This window comes from Salmo salar, chromosome 02, assembly GCF_965601325.2.
Source record: "Salmo salar chromosome 02, fSalSal1, whole genome shotgun sequence".
Lineage (NCBI taxonomy): Eukaryota > Metazoa > Chordata > Actinopteri > Salmoniformes > Salmonidae > Salmo > Salmo salar.
The window spans coordinates 73,072,269-73,086,883 of NC_138292.1; the positions used below are offsets into that span (position 1 = coordinate 73,072,269).

Consider the following 14,615-nt stretch of genomic DNA (forward strand, 5'->3'; position numbering starts at 1 on the left):
GACAATGACAGAGGTAACTGTCTGTTTGATGTTCTTTGAGGCAACTCTTTGAGGCCCAATTCTACACAGTACCAGTATCCAGCCAGACCCATTGTTCCCACAGAACAGACTGTGTTTGTTGGACTGTTTGACTAGTCTTTGTTCCTTTGTGGTGCGTGTGCGTGTGTGTGTTGTATTTACTGAGGAGAATCTACTGAGTGAGTCACTTCCTGTGGTGTTCAGCTGCAGGGTCCCTGGGGAACAAAAGGCTTGTGATTGTGGTTCCTTTCTAATGTGGTGTTAAAGGTGATGAAATATGTGACATGAAGAGTTGTCAGGACTTGTCAAGATGGCTGAATCCTAGTGGTGAGGAGTGTTTACACCGTAGCTGTTTTTCTGAACACTGGTGTGTGTGTGTGTGTGTGTGTGTGTGTGTGTGTGTGTGTGTGTGTGTGTGTGTCCGACCCACTGAAGTACCCCCTCTCTCTTTTAAATGCCATGTTATATCTATATACAGTGTTGTAACGATGTGCAAATAGTTAAAGTACAAAAGGGAAAATAAATAAACATAAATATGGGTTGTATTTACAATGGTGTTTGTTCTTCACTGGTTGCCCTTTTCTTGTGGCAACAGGTCACACATCTTGCTGCTGTGATGGCACACTGTGGTATTTCACCCAGTAGATATGAGAGTTTATTGGGTTTGTTTTCTAATTCTTTGTCTGTCTGTCTGTCTGTCTGTCTGTCTGTCTGTCTGTCTGTCTGTCTGTCTGTCTGTCTGTCTGTCTGTCTGTCTGTCTGTCTGTCTGTCTGTCTGTCTGTCTGTCTGTCTGTCTGTCTGTCTGTCTGTCTGTCTGTCTGTCACAGGAGCCCAGTGGATGAAGAGGGGGTTCATGACTCCTTTAACCAGCTGATAGAGGATCAGAGACAGGAAGCCTTCGAGCTGCAGGAACTACAGAGAGAACTGGACGAGGAGGAAAGAGGTAGTGTGTGTGTGACTGTGTATAAGAGAACAACTGTGTGTGTGTTAGAGGTCGACCGATTATGATTTTCCGATACCGATTATTGGAGGACAAAATATGCCGATTAACAGGCCGATTTTTAAATATTTATATTTTTTTGTAATAATGACAATTACAACAATACTGAATGAACACTTATTTTAACTTAATATAATAAATCAATTTAACCTCAAATAAATAATGAAACATGTTCAATTTGGTTTAAATAATGCAAAACAAAGTGTTGGAGAAGAACGTAAAAGTACAATATGTGCCATGTAAGAAAGCTAACGTTTAAGTTCCTTGCTCAGAACATGAGAACATATGAAAGCTGGTGGTTCCTTTTAACATGAGTTTTCAATATTCCCAGGTAAGATGTTTTAGGTTGTAGTTTTTATAGGAATTATAGCACTATTTCTCTCTATACGATTTGTATTTCATATACCTTTGACTATTGGATGTTCTTAAAGGCACTTTAGTATTGCCAGTGTAACAGTATAGCTTCCGTCCCTCTCCTCGCTCCTACCTGGGCTCAAACCAGGAACACATCGACAACAGCCACCCTCGAAGCAGCGTTACCCATGCAGAGGAAGGGAAAAAACTACTCCAAGTCTCAGAGCGAGTGACGTCTGAAACGCTATTAGCATGCACCCGGCTAACTAGCTAGCCATTTCACATCGGTTACACCAGCCTAATCTTGGGAGTTGACAGGCTTGAAGGGGTGGGTATAATTTGTGGAACGTTTCAACAGGAATCTGTTCCAAAAAACGTAAAGTTAAAGGTTGCCAACCAACAACGCATACAAAGTAGCAACGCATACAAACCTAGCTAACTAGCTGCTGAATAGGCATCGACTCACCACGTAGCTTATTCTTAATGTTTGTCCATAGGCAACCAGAGTGAGGACAGACATTTTTCGGAATAAACGTGATGAGTGAAAAACGCAATGAAATAGACCACTCCCTACCCGGTATCTTATTCTGCCGCTATACAACTTTGTATGCGTTGTTTTTTGGAAACCTTGTTATTTACGAAGTTTTTGGAATAGATTCCTGTTGGAACGTTCCACAAATGATACCCACCTGGCTTGAAGTCATAAACAGCTTGAAGCACAGCGAAGAGCTGCTGGCAAAACGCACGAAAGTGCTGTTTGAATGAATGCTTACGAGCCTGCTGCTGCCTACCATCGCTCAGTCAGACTGCTCTATCAAATATCAAATCATAGACTTAATTATAACATAATAACACACAGAAATACAAGCCTTAGGTCATTAATATGGTCGAATCCGGAAACTATCATCTCGAAAACAAAAGTTTTTTCTTTCAGTGAAATAGGGAACCGTTCCGTATTTTATCTAACGGGTGGCATCCCTAAGTCTAAATATTCCTGTTACATTGCACAACCTTCAATGTTAAGTCATAATTACGTAAAATTCTGGCAAATTAGTTCTCAACGAGCTAGGCGGCCCAAACTGTTGCATATACCCTGACTGCGTGCAATGAACGCAAGAGAAGTGACACAATTTCATGTTAGCAGGCAATATTAACTAAATATGCAGGTTTAAAAATATATACTTGTGTATTGGTTTTAAAGAAAGGCATTGATGTTTATGGTTAGGTACATTGGTGCAACGACAGTGCTTTTTTTGCAAATGTGCTTGTTAAATCAACACCCGTTTGTCGAAGTAGGCTGTGATTCAATGAGAAATTAACAGGCACTGCATCGATTATATGCAACGCAGGACACATTAGATAAACTAGTAATATCATCAACCATGTGTAGTTAACTAGTGATTATGTTAAGATTGATAGTTTTTTATAAGATAAGTTCAATGCTAGCTTGCAACTTACCTTGGCTTCTTGCTGCCCTCGCGTAACAGGTAGTCAGCCTGCCATGCAGGCTCCTCGTGGAGTGCAATGTAAGGCAGGTGGTTAGAGCTTTGGACTAGTAACCGGAAGGTTGCAAAAACGAATCCCCCCTGAACAATGCAGTTAACCCCCGTTCCTAGGCCGTCATTGAAAATAAGAATGTGTTCTTAATCTGACTTGCCTAGTTAAAAAAAGGTGTAAAAAAAAGAATAATAAATAAATAATAATAATAATAATAATAATACAATTTTTTTTTTAAATTGCAAATCGGTGGCCAAAAATACCGATTACCGATTGTTATCAAAACTTGAAATCGTCCCTAATTAATCGGCCATTCCGATTAATCGGTCGACCTCTAGTGTGTGTGTGACTGTGTGTGACTGTGTATAAGAGAGAAACAGTGTGTGTGTTAGTGTGTGTGTGTGTGACTGTGTATAAGAGAGAAACAGTGTGTGTGTGTGTGTGTGTCTGTGTGTGTGTGTGTGTGTGTGTGTGTGTGTGTGTGTGTGTGTGTGTGTGTGTGTGTGTGTGTGTGTGTGTGTGTGTGTGTGTGTGTGTATACAGACGTAAACGTCATACTCCTTCCTCCAGACAGTGTAGCCTACCTGTCCAGCCCTGGTCGGGAGATATGGCGTGGGAACCAGTGGAGGGGTGAGGAGGGGGAGGATGAGGAAGAGGGGAGACAGTTAGACCCCCTTATAGAGGAACGCTGGTCCTCCGCCACCCTCAAAGTCCTCTCCTCTATGCCCAGCCGCACCATCGGTAAGTCACCCCTATGACACCCTTATGACATACTTATGACACCTCTACGACACTCTTATTACCGTCTTAAGATGGTTGTATGTACACCTAACTAGTATTTCTTCTGTTCACGCTTCATGAGAGAGAGAGCGAGGTAGTTTCAGAAGTCTAAACTATTTCTGCCATTGTCATGTGACTGTTAGTTCCTCGTAGCAGGTGCCCGCGCCGCCAGCCAGCCGCCTGCCAGCCAGCCAGCCAGCCAGCCAGCCTGCCAGCCAGCCAGCCAGCCACTATCAACACATCAACAGATACTGTATCTGACACAGAGGCTCTAAAAACACCATGGCACAAACTAGACTTCTGTCCCTCTACAAGACATAGTTTATCTACACACCTCCCCTCGCCCCCCTGTTAACTTCCTGTCCTCTCTCTAGGTCGTAGTGGAGGTGCTATCATCTCTCAGTACTAGACCCTGTTAACTTCCTGTCCTCTCTCTAGGTCGTAGTGGAGGTGCTATCATCTCTCAGTACTAGACCCTGTTAACTTCCTGTCCTCTCTCTAGGTCGTAGTGGAGGTGCTATCATCTCTCAGTACTAGACCCTGTTAACTTCCTGTCCTCTCTCTAGGTCGTAGTGGAGGTGCTATCATCTCTCAGTACTAGACCCCGTTAACTTCCTGTCCTCTCTCTAGGTCGTAGTGGAGGTGCTATCATCTCTCAGTACTAGACCCTGTTAACTTCCTGTCCTCTCTCTAGGTCGTAGTGGAGGTGCTATCATCTCTCAGTACTAGACCCTGTTAACTTCCTGTCCTCTCTCTAGGTCGTAGTCGAGGTGCTATCATCTCTCAGTACTATAACAGGACCATGAAGTTGAGAAGACGCAGACAGAGCAGGCCTTCCATAAAAGACTTTTCCCGCTCCGCACGGCCCAGTATCCGTGGTTACGGCATGGAGTCAGACTCCATGGAGACCGAGGGCGTGGATGAGGAGGGTGAGGTCACTCACTTAAACGTTACACACGCACTGAAATACCAACATTTTTGTTGTTGTAGTGATGTCATAACCTACGCATAACTAATGTGTGTGTGTGTGTGTGTCCGTCTCTGTGTGTGTGTGTGTTGTCTTTGCGTGCGCGCTGCAGGGCGTAAGCGTGACCACTTGGTCAACAACCTTCAGAACCTCTCTCTGAGTGACCGGGTCAGGATGCTGCGAGCCATGCCTCTCTCTGTGGCAGAGAAGAGTGAGCTAAGGTATCTATAATCTTCTACCATCCCTCTATCCTGCTGTCCATCTCTCTCTCTCTTTCTCCATCCCTCTATCCTGCTGTCCATCTCTCTCTCTCTCTTTCTCCATCCCTCTATCCTGCTGTCCATCTCTCTCTCTTTCTCCATCCCTCTATCCTGCTGTCCATCTCTCTCTCTCTCTTTCTCCATCCCTCTATCCTGCTGTCCATCTCTCTCTCTCTTTCTCCATCCCTCTATCCTGCTGTCCATCTCTCTCTCTCTTTCTCCATCCCTCTATCCTGCTGTCCATCTCTCTCTCTCTCTTTCTCCATCCCTCTATCCTGCTATCCATCTCTCTCTCTCTCTTTCTCCATCCCTCTATCCTGCTGTCCATCTCTCTCTCTCTCTTTCTCCATCCCTCTATCCTGCTGTCCATCTCTCTCTCTATCTTTCTCCATCCCTCTATCTTGCTGTCCATCTCTCTCTCTCTCTCTCTTTCTCCATCCCTCTGTCCTGCTGTCCATCTCTCTCTCTCTCTCTTTCTCCATCCCTCTGTCCTGCTGTCCATCTCTCTCTCTCTCTCTTTCTCCATCCCTCTATCCTGCTGTCCATCTCTCTCTTTCTCCATCCCTCTATCCTGCTGTCCATCTCTCTCTCTCTCTTTCTCCATCCCTCTATCCTGCTGTCCATCTCTCTCTCTTTCTCCATCCCTCTATCCTGCTGTCTCTCTCTCTCTTTCTCCATCCCTCTATCCTGCTGTCCATCTCTCTCTCTCTTTTCCATCCCTCTATCCTGCTGTCCATCTCTCTCTCTCTCTTTCTCCATCCCTCTATCCTGCTGTCCATCTCTCTCTCTCTCTTTCTCCATCCCTCTATCCTGCTGTCCATCTCTCTCTCTCTTTCTCCATCCCTCTATCCTGCTGTCCATCTCTCTCTCTCTCTTTCTCCATCCCTCTATCCTGCTGTCCATCTCTCTCTCTCTCTTTCTCCATCCCTCTATCCTGCTGTCCATCTCTCTCTCTCTTTCTCCATCCCTCTATCCTGCTGTCCATCTCTCTCTCTCTCTTTCTCCATCCCTCTATCCTGCTGTCCATCTCTCTCTCTCTTTCTCCATCCCTCTATCCTGCTGTCCATATCACTCTCTTTCTCCAAACCTCTATCCTGCTGTCCATTTCTCTCTCTTTCTCCATCCCTCTATCCTGCTGTCCATCTATCTCTCTCTTTCTCCATCCCTCTATCCTGCTGTCCATATCTCTCTCTCTCTCTTTCTCCATCCCTCTATCCTGCTGTCCATATCTCTCTCTTTCTCCATCCCTCTATCCTGCTGTCCATCTCTCTCTCTCTTTTCCATCCCTCTATCCTGCTGTCCATCTCTCTCTCTCTCTTTCTCCATCCCTCTATCCTGCTGTCCATCTCTCTCTCTCTCTTTCTCCATCCCTCTATCCTGCTGTCCATTTCTCTCTCTTTCTCCATCCCTCTATCCTGCTGTCCATCTCTCTCTCTTTTTCTCCATCCCTCTATCCTGCTGTCCATCTCTCTCTCTTTCTTTCTCCATCCTGCTGTCCTCTCTCTCTTTCTCTATCCTGCTGTCCATCTCTCTCTCTCTTTTCCATCCCTCTATCCTGCTGTCCATCTCTCTCTCTCTTTCTCCATCCCTCTATCCTGCTGTCCATCTCTCTCTCTCTCTTTCTCCATCCCTCTATCCTGCTGTCCATCTCTCTCTCTCTTTCTCCATCCCTCTATCCTGCTGTCCATCTCTCTCTCTTTCTTTCCATCCCTCTATCCTGCTGTCCATCTCTCTCTCTTTCTTTCTCCATCCTGCTGTCCATCTCTCTCTTTCTCTATCCTGCTGTCCATCTCTCTCTCTCTCTTTCTCCATCCCTCTATCCTGCTGTCCATCTCTCTCTCTCTTTCTCCATCCCTCTATCCTGCTGTCCATCTCTCTCTCTCTCTTTCTCCATCCCTCTATCCTGCTGTCCATCTCTCTCTCTCTTTCTCCATCCCTCTATCCTGCTGTCCATCATCTCTCTCTTTCTCCAAACCTCTATCCTGCTGTCCATTTCTCTCTCTTTCTCCATCCCTCTATCCTGCTGTCCATATCTCTCTCTCTCTCTTTCTCCATCCCTCTATCCTGCTGTCCATATCTCTCTCTTTCTCCATCCCTCTATCCTGCTGTCCATCTCTCTCTCTTTCTCCAAACCTCTATCCTGCTGTCCATTTCTCTCTCTTTCTCCATCCCTCTATCCTGCTGTCCATCTCTCTCTCTCTCTTTCTCCATCCCTCTATCCTGCTGTCCATATCACTCTCTTTCTCCAAACCTCTATCCTGCTGTCCATTTCTCTCTCTTTCTCCATCCCTCTATCCTGCTGTCCATATCTCTCTCTCTCTCTTTCTCCATCCCTCTATCCTGCTGTCATCTCTCTCTCTTTCTCCAAACCTCTATCCTGCTGTCCATTTCTCTCTCTTTCTCCATCCCTCTATCCTGCTGTCCATCTCTCTCTCTCTCTTTCTCCATCCCTCTATCCTGCTGTCATCTCTCTCTCTTTCTCCAAACCTCTATCCTGCTGTCCATTTCTCTCTCTTTCTCCATCCCTCTATCCTGCTGTCCATCTATCTCTCTCTTTCTCCATCCCTCTATCCTGCTGTCCATCTCTCTCTCTCTCTTTCTCCATCCCTCTATCCTGCTGTCCATCTCTCTCTCTTTCTCCAAACCTCTATCCTGCTGTCAATTTCTCTCTCTTTCGCCATCCCTCTATCCTGCTGTCCATATCTCTCTCTCTCTGTCTATTTCTCCTATCTCTCTATCTATCCTCTCTCGCTCTTTCTCCTTTCAATTCAAGCGCTTTATTGGCATGGGAAACATATGTTAGCATTGCCAAAGCAAGGGAAGTAGATAATAATATACAAAAGTTAAATCAACAAAAATGAACAGTAAACATTACACTCACAGAAGTATCTCTTTCTCTCTCTCTCCTCCCTGCAGCTCTATCAGTAGGTCTCTTCCACAAGTGAGTGACAGAGGAATAGAGTATCATCTTGTAACCACCATCCCTCTCTCTCCCCCATCCCTCTCTCTCCCCTCCTCCCTCTCTCCCCCATCCCTCTCTCTCCCCTCCTCCCTCTCTCCCTCATCCCTCTCTCCCCCATCCCTCTCTCTACCCTCCTCCCTCTCTCCCCCATCCCTCTCTCTCTCCCCTCCTCCCTCCCTCTCTCCCCCATCCCTCTCTCCCCTCCTCCCTCTCTCCCCCATCCCTCTCTCTCTCCCCTCCTCCCTCTCTCCCCCATCCCTCTCTCTCTCCAGGGGGTTGGCTGACAGGAAGGGTCAACGCTCCAATCACAGTCAGATCCCGTGTTGCAGCCAGCTCAAGTATCACATCATCATCGTAAGTCACACAGTCAGATCTCCTGCTCCAATATTACATTGGTCCAGTTTCGGATACATTTCAGACGGCCATCAGATTGCTGGATCATGTGATGTGGTTGCTCTCTGACATGTTGAACACCTATCCAGGCCTCAGCTGATCTGTCTAGACAGCAATCATGGTGTTTCTCCTAGTTTCTGTGGAAGTCAGGGGTTTATAGCTGTGGTCTCCCAGACAGCCAGCCAGACAGCCAGCCAGCCAGACAGCCAGCCAGACAACCAGCCAGCCAGACAGCCAGACAGCTGTATGTGATGTTGGTGGGTGTTTCCTGTAGCTGTGTATCTACTGATGGTGTTCTAGTCCAGTTGTCCAGGACTTAATGTCCCTGTGAGGGTGAATCACCCTGTCCATTCTCTTAGACTAGGCCCTGCTCATTATGGGTGAATCATACGGTCCATTCTCTTAGACTAGGCCCTGCTCATTATGGGTGAATCATACGGTCCATTCTCTTAGACTAGGCCCTGCTCATTATGGGTGAATCATACGGTCCATTCTCTTAGACCAGGCCCTACTCATTATGGGTGAATCATACGGTCCATTCTCTTAGACCAGGCCCTGCTTATTATGGGTGAATCATACGGTCCATTCTCTTAGACCAGGCCCTACTCATTATGGGTGAATCATACGGTCCATTCTCTTAGACTAGGCCCTGCTCATTATGGGTGAATCATACGGTCCATTCTCTTAGACTAGGCCCTGCTCATTATGGGTGAATCATACAGTCCATTCTCTTAGACTAGGCCCTGCTCATTATGGGTGAATCATACGGTCCACTCTCTTAGACTAGGCCCTGCTCATTATGGGTGAATCATACGGTCCACTCTCTTAGACTAGGCCCTGCTCATTATGGGTGAATCATACGGTCCACTCTCTTAGACTAGGCCCTGCTCATTATGGGTGAATCATACGGTCCATTCTCTTAGACTAGGCCCTGCTCATTATGGGTGAATCATACGGTCCATTCTCTTAGACTAGGCCCTGCTCATTATGGGTGAATCATACGGTCCACTCTCTTAGACTAGGCCCTACTCATTATGGGTGAATCATACGGTCCACTCTCTTAGACTAGGCCCTGCTCATTATGGGTGAATCATACGGTCCATTCTCTTAGACTAGGCCCTGCTCATTATGGGTGAATCATACGGTCCATTCTCTTAGACTAGGCCCTGCTCATTATGGGTGAATCATAACGGTCCATTCTCTTAGACTAGGCCCTGCTCATTATGGGTGAATCATACGGTCCATTCTCTTAGACTAGGCCCTGCTCATTATGGGTGAATCATACGGTCCATTCTCTTAGACTAGGCCCTGCTCATTATGGGTGAATCATACGGTCCATTCTCTTAGACTAGGCCCTGCTCATTATGGAGGGATGTCAAAGCAGAGTTTCTCCGATGACACAGTTGTGGAGGCAACTAAGTTATTATGAGACATTTTTAGTTAATGAGGAAACAGAATGTGTGTGTCCTATAATTGTAATTGTCTTTTCAATGGGTTAGTATGTGGACACAAACACTACTGTAGTTGACAGTCACCCTCTCTTCCCCTCCAGGCTCTGAGACAGAGCTGGTACAGCTGCCTCTCCTTCCTCCACTCCCTACAGCTGTGGCAGGTAAGGCTGTCTCTGTCTCTCTCTCACACACATTGTATCTCTCTGTTCTTTCTCACCATCTCTGTTCCTCTTCCCCAGGTGGCGCTGAAGAGGGTGAGTGGTCGTTTCGGCACCGGCGTCCTCTCTTACTTCCTGTTCGTCAAGACCCTCCTCTTCTTCAACATCTTCCTGTTCCTTGTCACGGGTTTGTTCCTGGCCCTGCCCCAGGCAGTACACCCCCCCACGTTAACCCAGGGACACGAAGCCTTCTCTGGGCTGGAACTGCTCACTGGAGGGGTAAGAACCAGACATTCACCCCGAACCAAACACACTGTCCCATACCTCCAAACTGCACCAGACAGTACACCCTTCCAGGCTGCTCACTGGAGGGGGATCCCCATACCAAACGTGGCTTTCTTCATCACCTGCATCATCCTCGTCTACAGGTGGGTGTGTCCCTGTCTCTCGTCTTCTTTCTCTTTCATCTCTATTGCTTTCTCTTTTTGATCAGGTGTCTGTGTGTGTGTGTGTGTGTGTGTGTGTGTGTGTGTGGGTGGGGACTACTTCAGTATACACTGAGTGTACCAAACATTAAGAACACCTTCCTAATATTGAGTTGTATCACATTTTTCCCTCAGAACAGCCTCGTTGGGGAATGGACTGCATGGTGTTGAAAGCATTCCACAGGGATGTTGGTCCATGTTGACTCCAATGCTTCCCACAGTTGTGTCAAGTTGGATGGATGTCCTTTGGGTGGTGGACCATTCTTGATACACATGGGAAACTGTTGCGTGTGAAAAACCCAGCAGCGTTGCAGTTCTTGACACAAACCGGTGTGCCTGGCACCTACTAGCATACCCCATTCAAAGGCACTTAAATATTTTGTCTTGCCCATTCACCCTCTGAATGGCACACATACACAATCCATATCTCAAGGCTTAAAAATCCTTCTTTAACCTGTCTCCTCCCCTTCATCTACACTGACTGAACTGTTTAACAAGTGACATCAATAAGGGATCATAGCCTTCACCTGGATTCACCTGGTCAGTCTGCCATGGAAAAGTGTTCCTAATGTTTTGTCCATTCTATATTTAGGATATGTTAAACTACAGCTCTTACAGTAGTAACAGTTCACAAAGTAAGGTGTGTGTGTGTGTGTGTGTGTGTGTGTGTGTGTGTGTGTGTGTGTGTGTGTGTGTGTGTGTGTGTCGTCCCCCCAGCATGTCCAAGTCGTTTGGTCAGAGTTTCCGTATAGACAAGTCACATGGTATCCTAGCGATGAAGGTGTTCTGTTCCTGGGACTTTAAAGTCATCAAGAAGACCTCCGTCAAACTCCGATCTGAAAAACATCTGCACCCAACTCAGGGTAGGAACACGTACACACACCTTCTGTTTGTCTGGTATCCGTTTCAACTTCCTGATCTACATTGAGATGCTCCTGTTTTTCTTTTAATTCTTCAAAGGACATTCTCCTTACAGCGTCCAATACACACACACACACACACACACACACACACACACACACACACACACACACACACACACACACACACACACACACACACACACTTGAGGAAAACGCTAATTCTCCTACTTAATCACAATCACCTCTCCCCCCTCCCTCTCTGTGTAGGAGTTGTTAGAGGAGACTAGTCGTAACCATCTCCCTCTCTGTAGGAGTTGTTAGAGGAGACTAGTCGTAACCATCTCCCTCTCTGTAGGAGTTGTTAGAGGAGACTAGTCGTAACCATCTCTCTCTGTAGGAGTTGTTAGAGGAGACTAGTCGTAACCATCTCTCTCTGTAGGAGTTGTTAGAGGAGGACTAGTCGTAACCATCTCTCTCTCTCTGTAGGAGTTGTTAGAGGAGACTAGTCGTAACCATCTCTCTCTCTCTGTGTAGGAGTTGTTAGAGGAGACTAGTCGTAACCATCTCTCTCTCTCTGTGTAGGAGTTGTTAGAGGAGACTAGTCGTAACCATCTCTCTCTCTCTGTAGGAGTTGTTAGAGGAGGCTAGTCGTAACCATCTCTCTCTCTCTGTGTAGGAGTTGTTAGAGGAGACTAGTCGTAACCATCTCCCTCTCTCTGTAGGAGTTGTTAGAGGAGACTAGTCGTAACCATCTCTCTCTCTGTGTAGGAGTTGTTAGAGGAGACTAGTCGTAACCATCTCCCTCTCTCTGTAGGAGTTGTTAGAGGAGACTAGTCGTAACCATCTCTCTCTCTCTCTGTCTCTCTCTGTGTGTGTGTGTGTGTGTGTAGGAGTTGCTAGAGGAGACTAATCGTAAGCATGTGTGTGTGTGTGTGTGTGTGTGTGTGTGTGTGTAGGAGTTGCTAGAGGAGACTAATTGTAAGCATGTCTCTCTGTCTCTGTGTGTGTGTGTGTGTGTGTAGGAGTTGCTAGAGGAGACTAATTGTAAGCATGTCTCTCTGTCTCTGTGTGTGTGTGTGTAGGAGTTGCTAGAGGAGACTAATCGTAAGCATGTCTCTCTGTCTCTGTGTGTGTGTGTGTGTAGGAGTTGCTAGAGGAGACTAATCGTAACCATGTCTCTCTGTCTCTGTGTGTGTGTGTGTGTGTAGGAGTTGCTAGAGGAGACTAATCGTAAGCATGTCCAGAAGACTGTGTGTCAGAGAATAGGACGTGTCCTGGTACATGTTCTGGCATGGTTCATCTGTATAGTTAGTACAGTGGCCTGTGTTCTAGCTCTCTACTACTTCTCTGAGTACATGCACAAGGTAAGAGACACACCTTTTCAGCTGCTGTACATTGCTTTCATCCTCCACTTCCGTCACACACCCTTTCTCTCCCTTCCTCCCTCCCTCTCTCTCTAGGACCTCCAGTACAGATCTCGTATTCCCACTAAGGACCCTCTCCCTGAAGGAAGCCAGTCTGTTAGCCCTGCCAGTGGTAGTGTCTCTCATCAACCTCCTGCTCCCTGGCCTCTTCAACGCTACTGCCTGGATGGAGGAGTACGACTCGCCCAGCGTAAACACATACGTCGCCATCAGCAGGTAGAGGGATGGAACTGCAGTCCACAAACTTCATTTAGACTGTGTGTGTGTGTGTGTGTGTGTGTAGGAGTATGACTCCCCCTGCGTTCACACATACATCGCCATCTGTAGGTAGAGGTGTGGAAGTGCACCCTATAGACTTAATGAAGTTAATGGAGAGTTTATGGAAATCAAGAGAGTCTTGCTAGTTGACAGAAATGTGTGTGTGTGTGTGTGTGTGTGTGTGTGTGTGTGTGTGTGTGTGTGTGTGTGTGTGTGTGTGTGCTAAACATGTAAAAATATATACTATTTGTGTGTTCGAGGAACCTGATGTTGAAAGTGAGCGTGCTCGTAGTGCTGTGCTTCCATTGGCTGGGCCGGATCGCTTCTGACCCCCACAGCATCGGCCTGCAGGTGAGAGGAACATTCCCGTTCCAGTATCCCCATTCTGTCCCAACGTTCCCATTCTGTTCCGATTCTATCCCAACGTTCCATTTACAGCATTATGTACTCAACTGTGTCCCGAACTATTTTGCTGAAAATGAAATCTGTGCTGCTGTTATGACTGGTGTTTCATGTGTTGTTGATATTGTTTTTGTTGTGGTGTTGTTGTCAGTGCTGGGAGAGTTTTGTAGGACAAGAGCTGTACCGCTTCCTCCTCATGGACTTCATCTTTACCATACTGGACACCTTCTTTGGAGAGTTCCTCTGGAGGTGGGCTGTCTGTCTGTCTCTGTGTCTGTCTCTGTCCGTCTGTTCTGTGTCTGTCTGTCTGTTCTGTGTCTGTCTGTCTGTTCTGTCTGTTCTGTTTCTGTCTCTCTGTGTCTTTCTCTCGCTCTCATATTTTCTTGCTCATAACCTCGGCAACTCATTCAACGTGTTATATAGTCTCTATTGCTTTCTATCCCATTCTCAATTCTCTCTCTCTCTCTCTCTCCCCCAACCCCCCCCCCCCCCCCCCCCCCCCGCAGGTTGTTTTCTCAGAGGGTGTTGAAGAGGAAAAGAAAGCCTGTGTTTGACATCTCCAGGAACGTGTTGGAACTCATCTACGGACAGACACTGGCCTGGTATGAACTCTAACCCTGGTCCTGTACCTAGCCTCAACCCTGCACCTAGCCTCAACCCTGCACCTAGCCTTAACCCTGCACCTAGCCTAAACCCTGCACCTAGCCTAAACCCTGCACCTAGCCTCAACCCTGCACCTAGCCTCAACTCTGCTAAATGACGTAAATGTAAATGTCTGTATTGTGGTGATGTTGTATCATGTCTGTATTGTGGAGGTTGTAGTGATGTTGTATCATGTCTGTATTGTGGAGGTTGTAGTGATGTTGTATCATGTCTGTGTTGTGGAGGTTGTAGTGATGTTGTATCATGTCTGTGTTGTAGTGATGTTGTATCATATCTGTGTTGTGGAGGTTGTAGTGATGTTGTATCATGTCTGTGTTGTAGTGATGTTGTATCATGTCTGTGTTGTGGAGGTTGTAGTGATGTTGTATCATGTCTGTATTGTGGAGGTTGTAGTGATGTTGTATCATGTCTGTATTGTGGAGGTTGTAGTGATGTTGTATCATGTCTGTATTGTGGAGGTTGTAGTGATGTTGTATCATGTCTGTGTTGTGGAGGTTGTAGTGATGTTTCATCATGTCTGTGTTGTGGAGGTTGTAGTGATGTTGTATCATGTCTGTGTTGTGGAGGTTGTAGTGATGTTGTATCATGTCTGTGTTGTAGTGATGTTGTATCATATCTGTGTTGTGGAGGTTGTAGTGATGTTGTATCATGTCTGTGTTGTAGGGATGTTGTATCATGT

At 46.4% G+C, this 14,615-nt stretch overlaps 1 protein-coding gene across 1 annotated transcript in view; it reads left to right on the plus strand.

Moving 5' to 3' along the window:
- Positions 1–14,615, plus strand: part of LOC106593098 (transmembrane channel-like protein 6) — a 59,610-nt gene that overhangs the window by 15,196 nt on the left and 29,799 nt on the right. Inside the window, 15 exon segments of the mRNA XM_082966753.1 lie at positions 847–962; positions 3,441–3,611; positions 4,409–4,579; positions 4,730–4,838; positions 8,112–8,193; positions 9,785–9,844; positions 9,923–10,269; positions 11,044–11,164; positions 11,166–11,189; positions 12,398–12,553; positions 12,650–12,691; positions 12,693–12,829; positions 13,132–13,222; positions 13,425–13,522; positions 13,780–13,875. Of these exon segments, the coding sequence (XP_082822879.1) occupies positions 847–962; positions 3,441–3,611; positions 4,409–4,579; positions 4,730–4,838; positions 8,112–8,193; positions 9,785–9,844; positions 9,923–10,269; positions 11,044–11,164; positions 11,166–11,189; positions 12,398–12,553; positions 12,650–12,691; positions 12,693–12,829; positions 13,132–13,222; positions 13,425–13,522; positions 13,780–13,875 (1,821 nt within the window).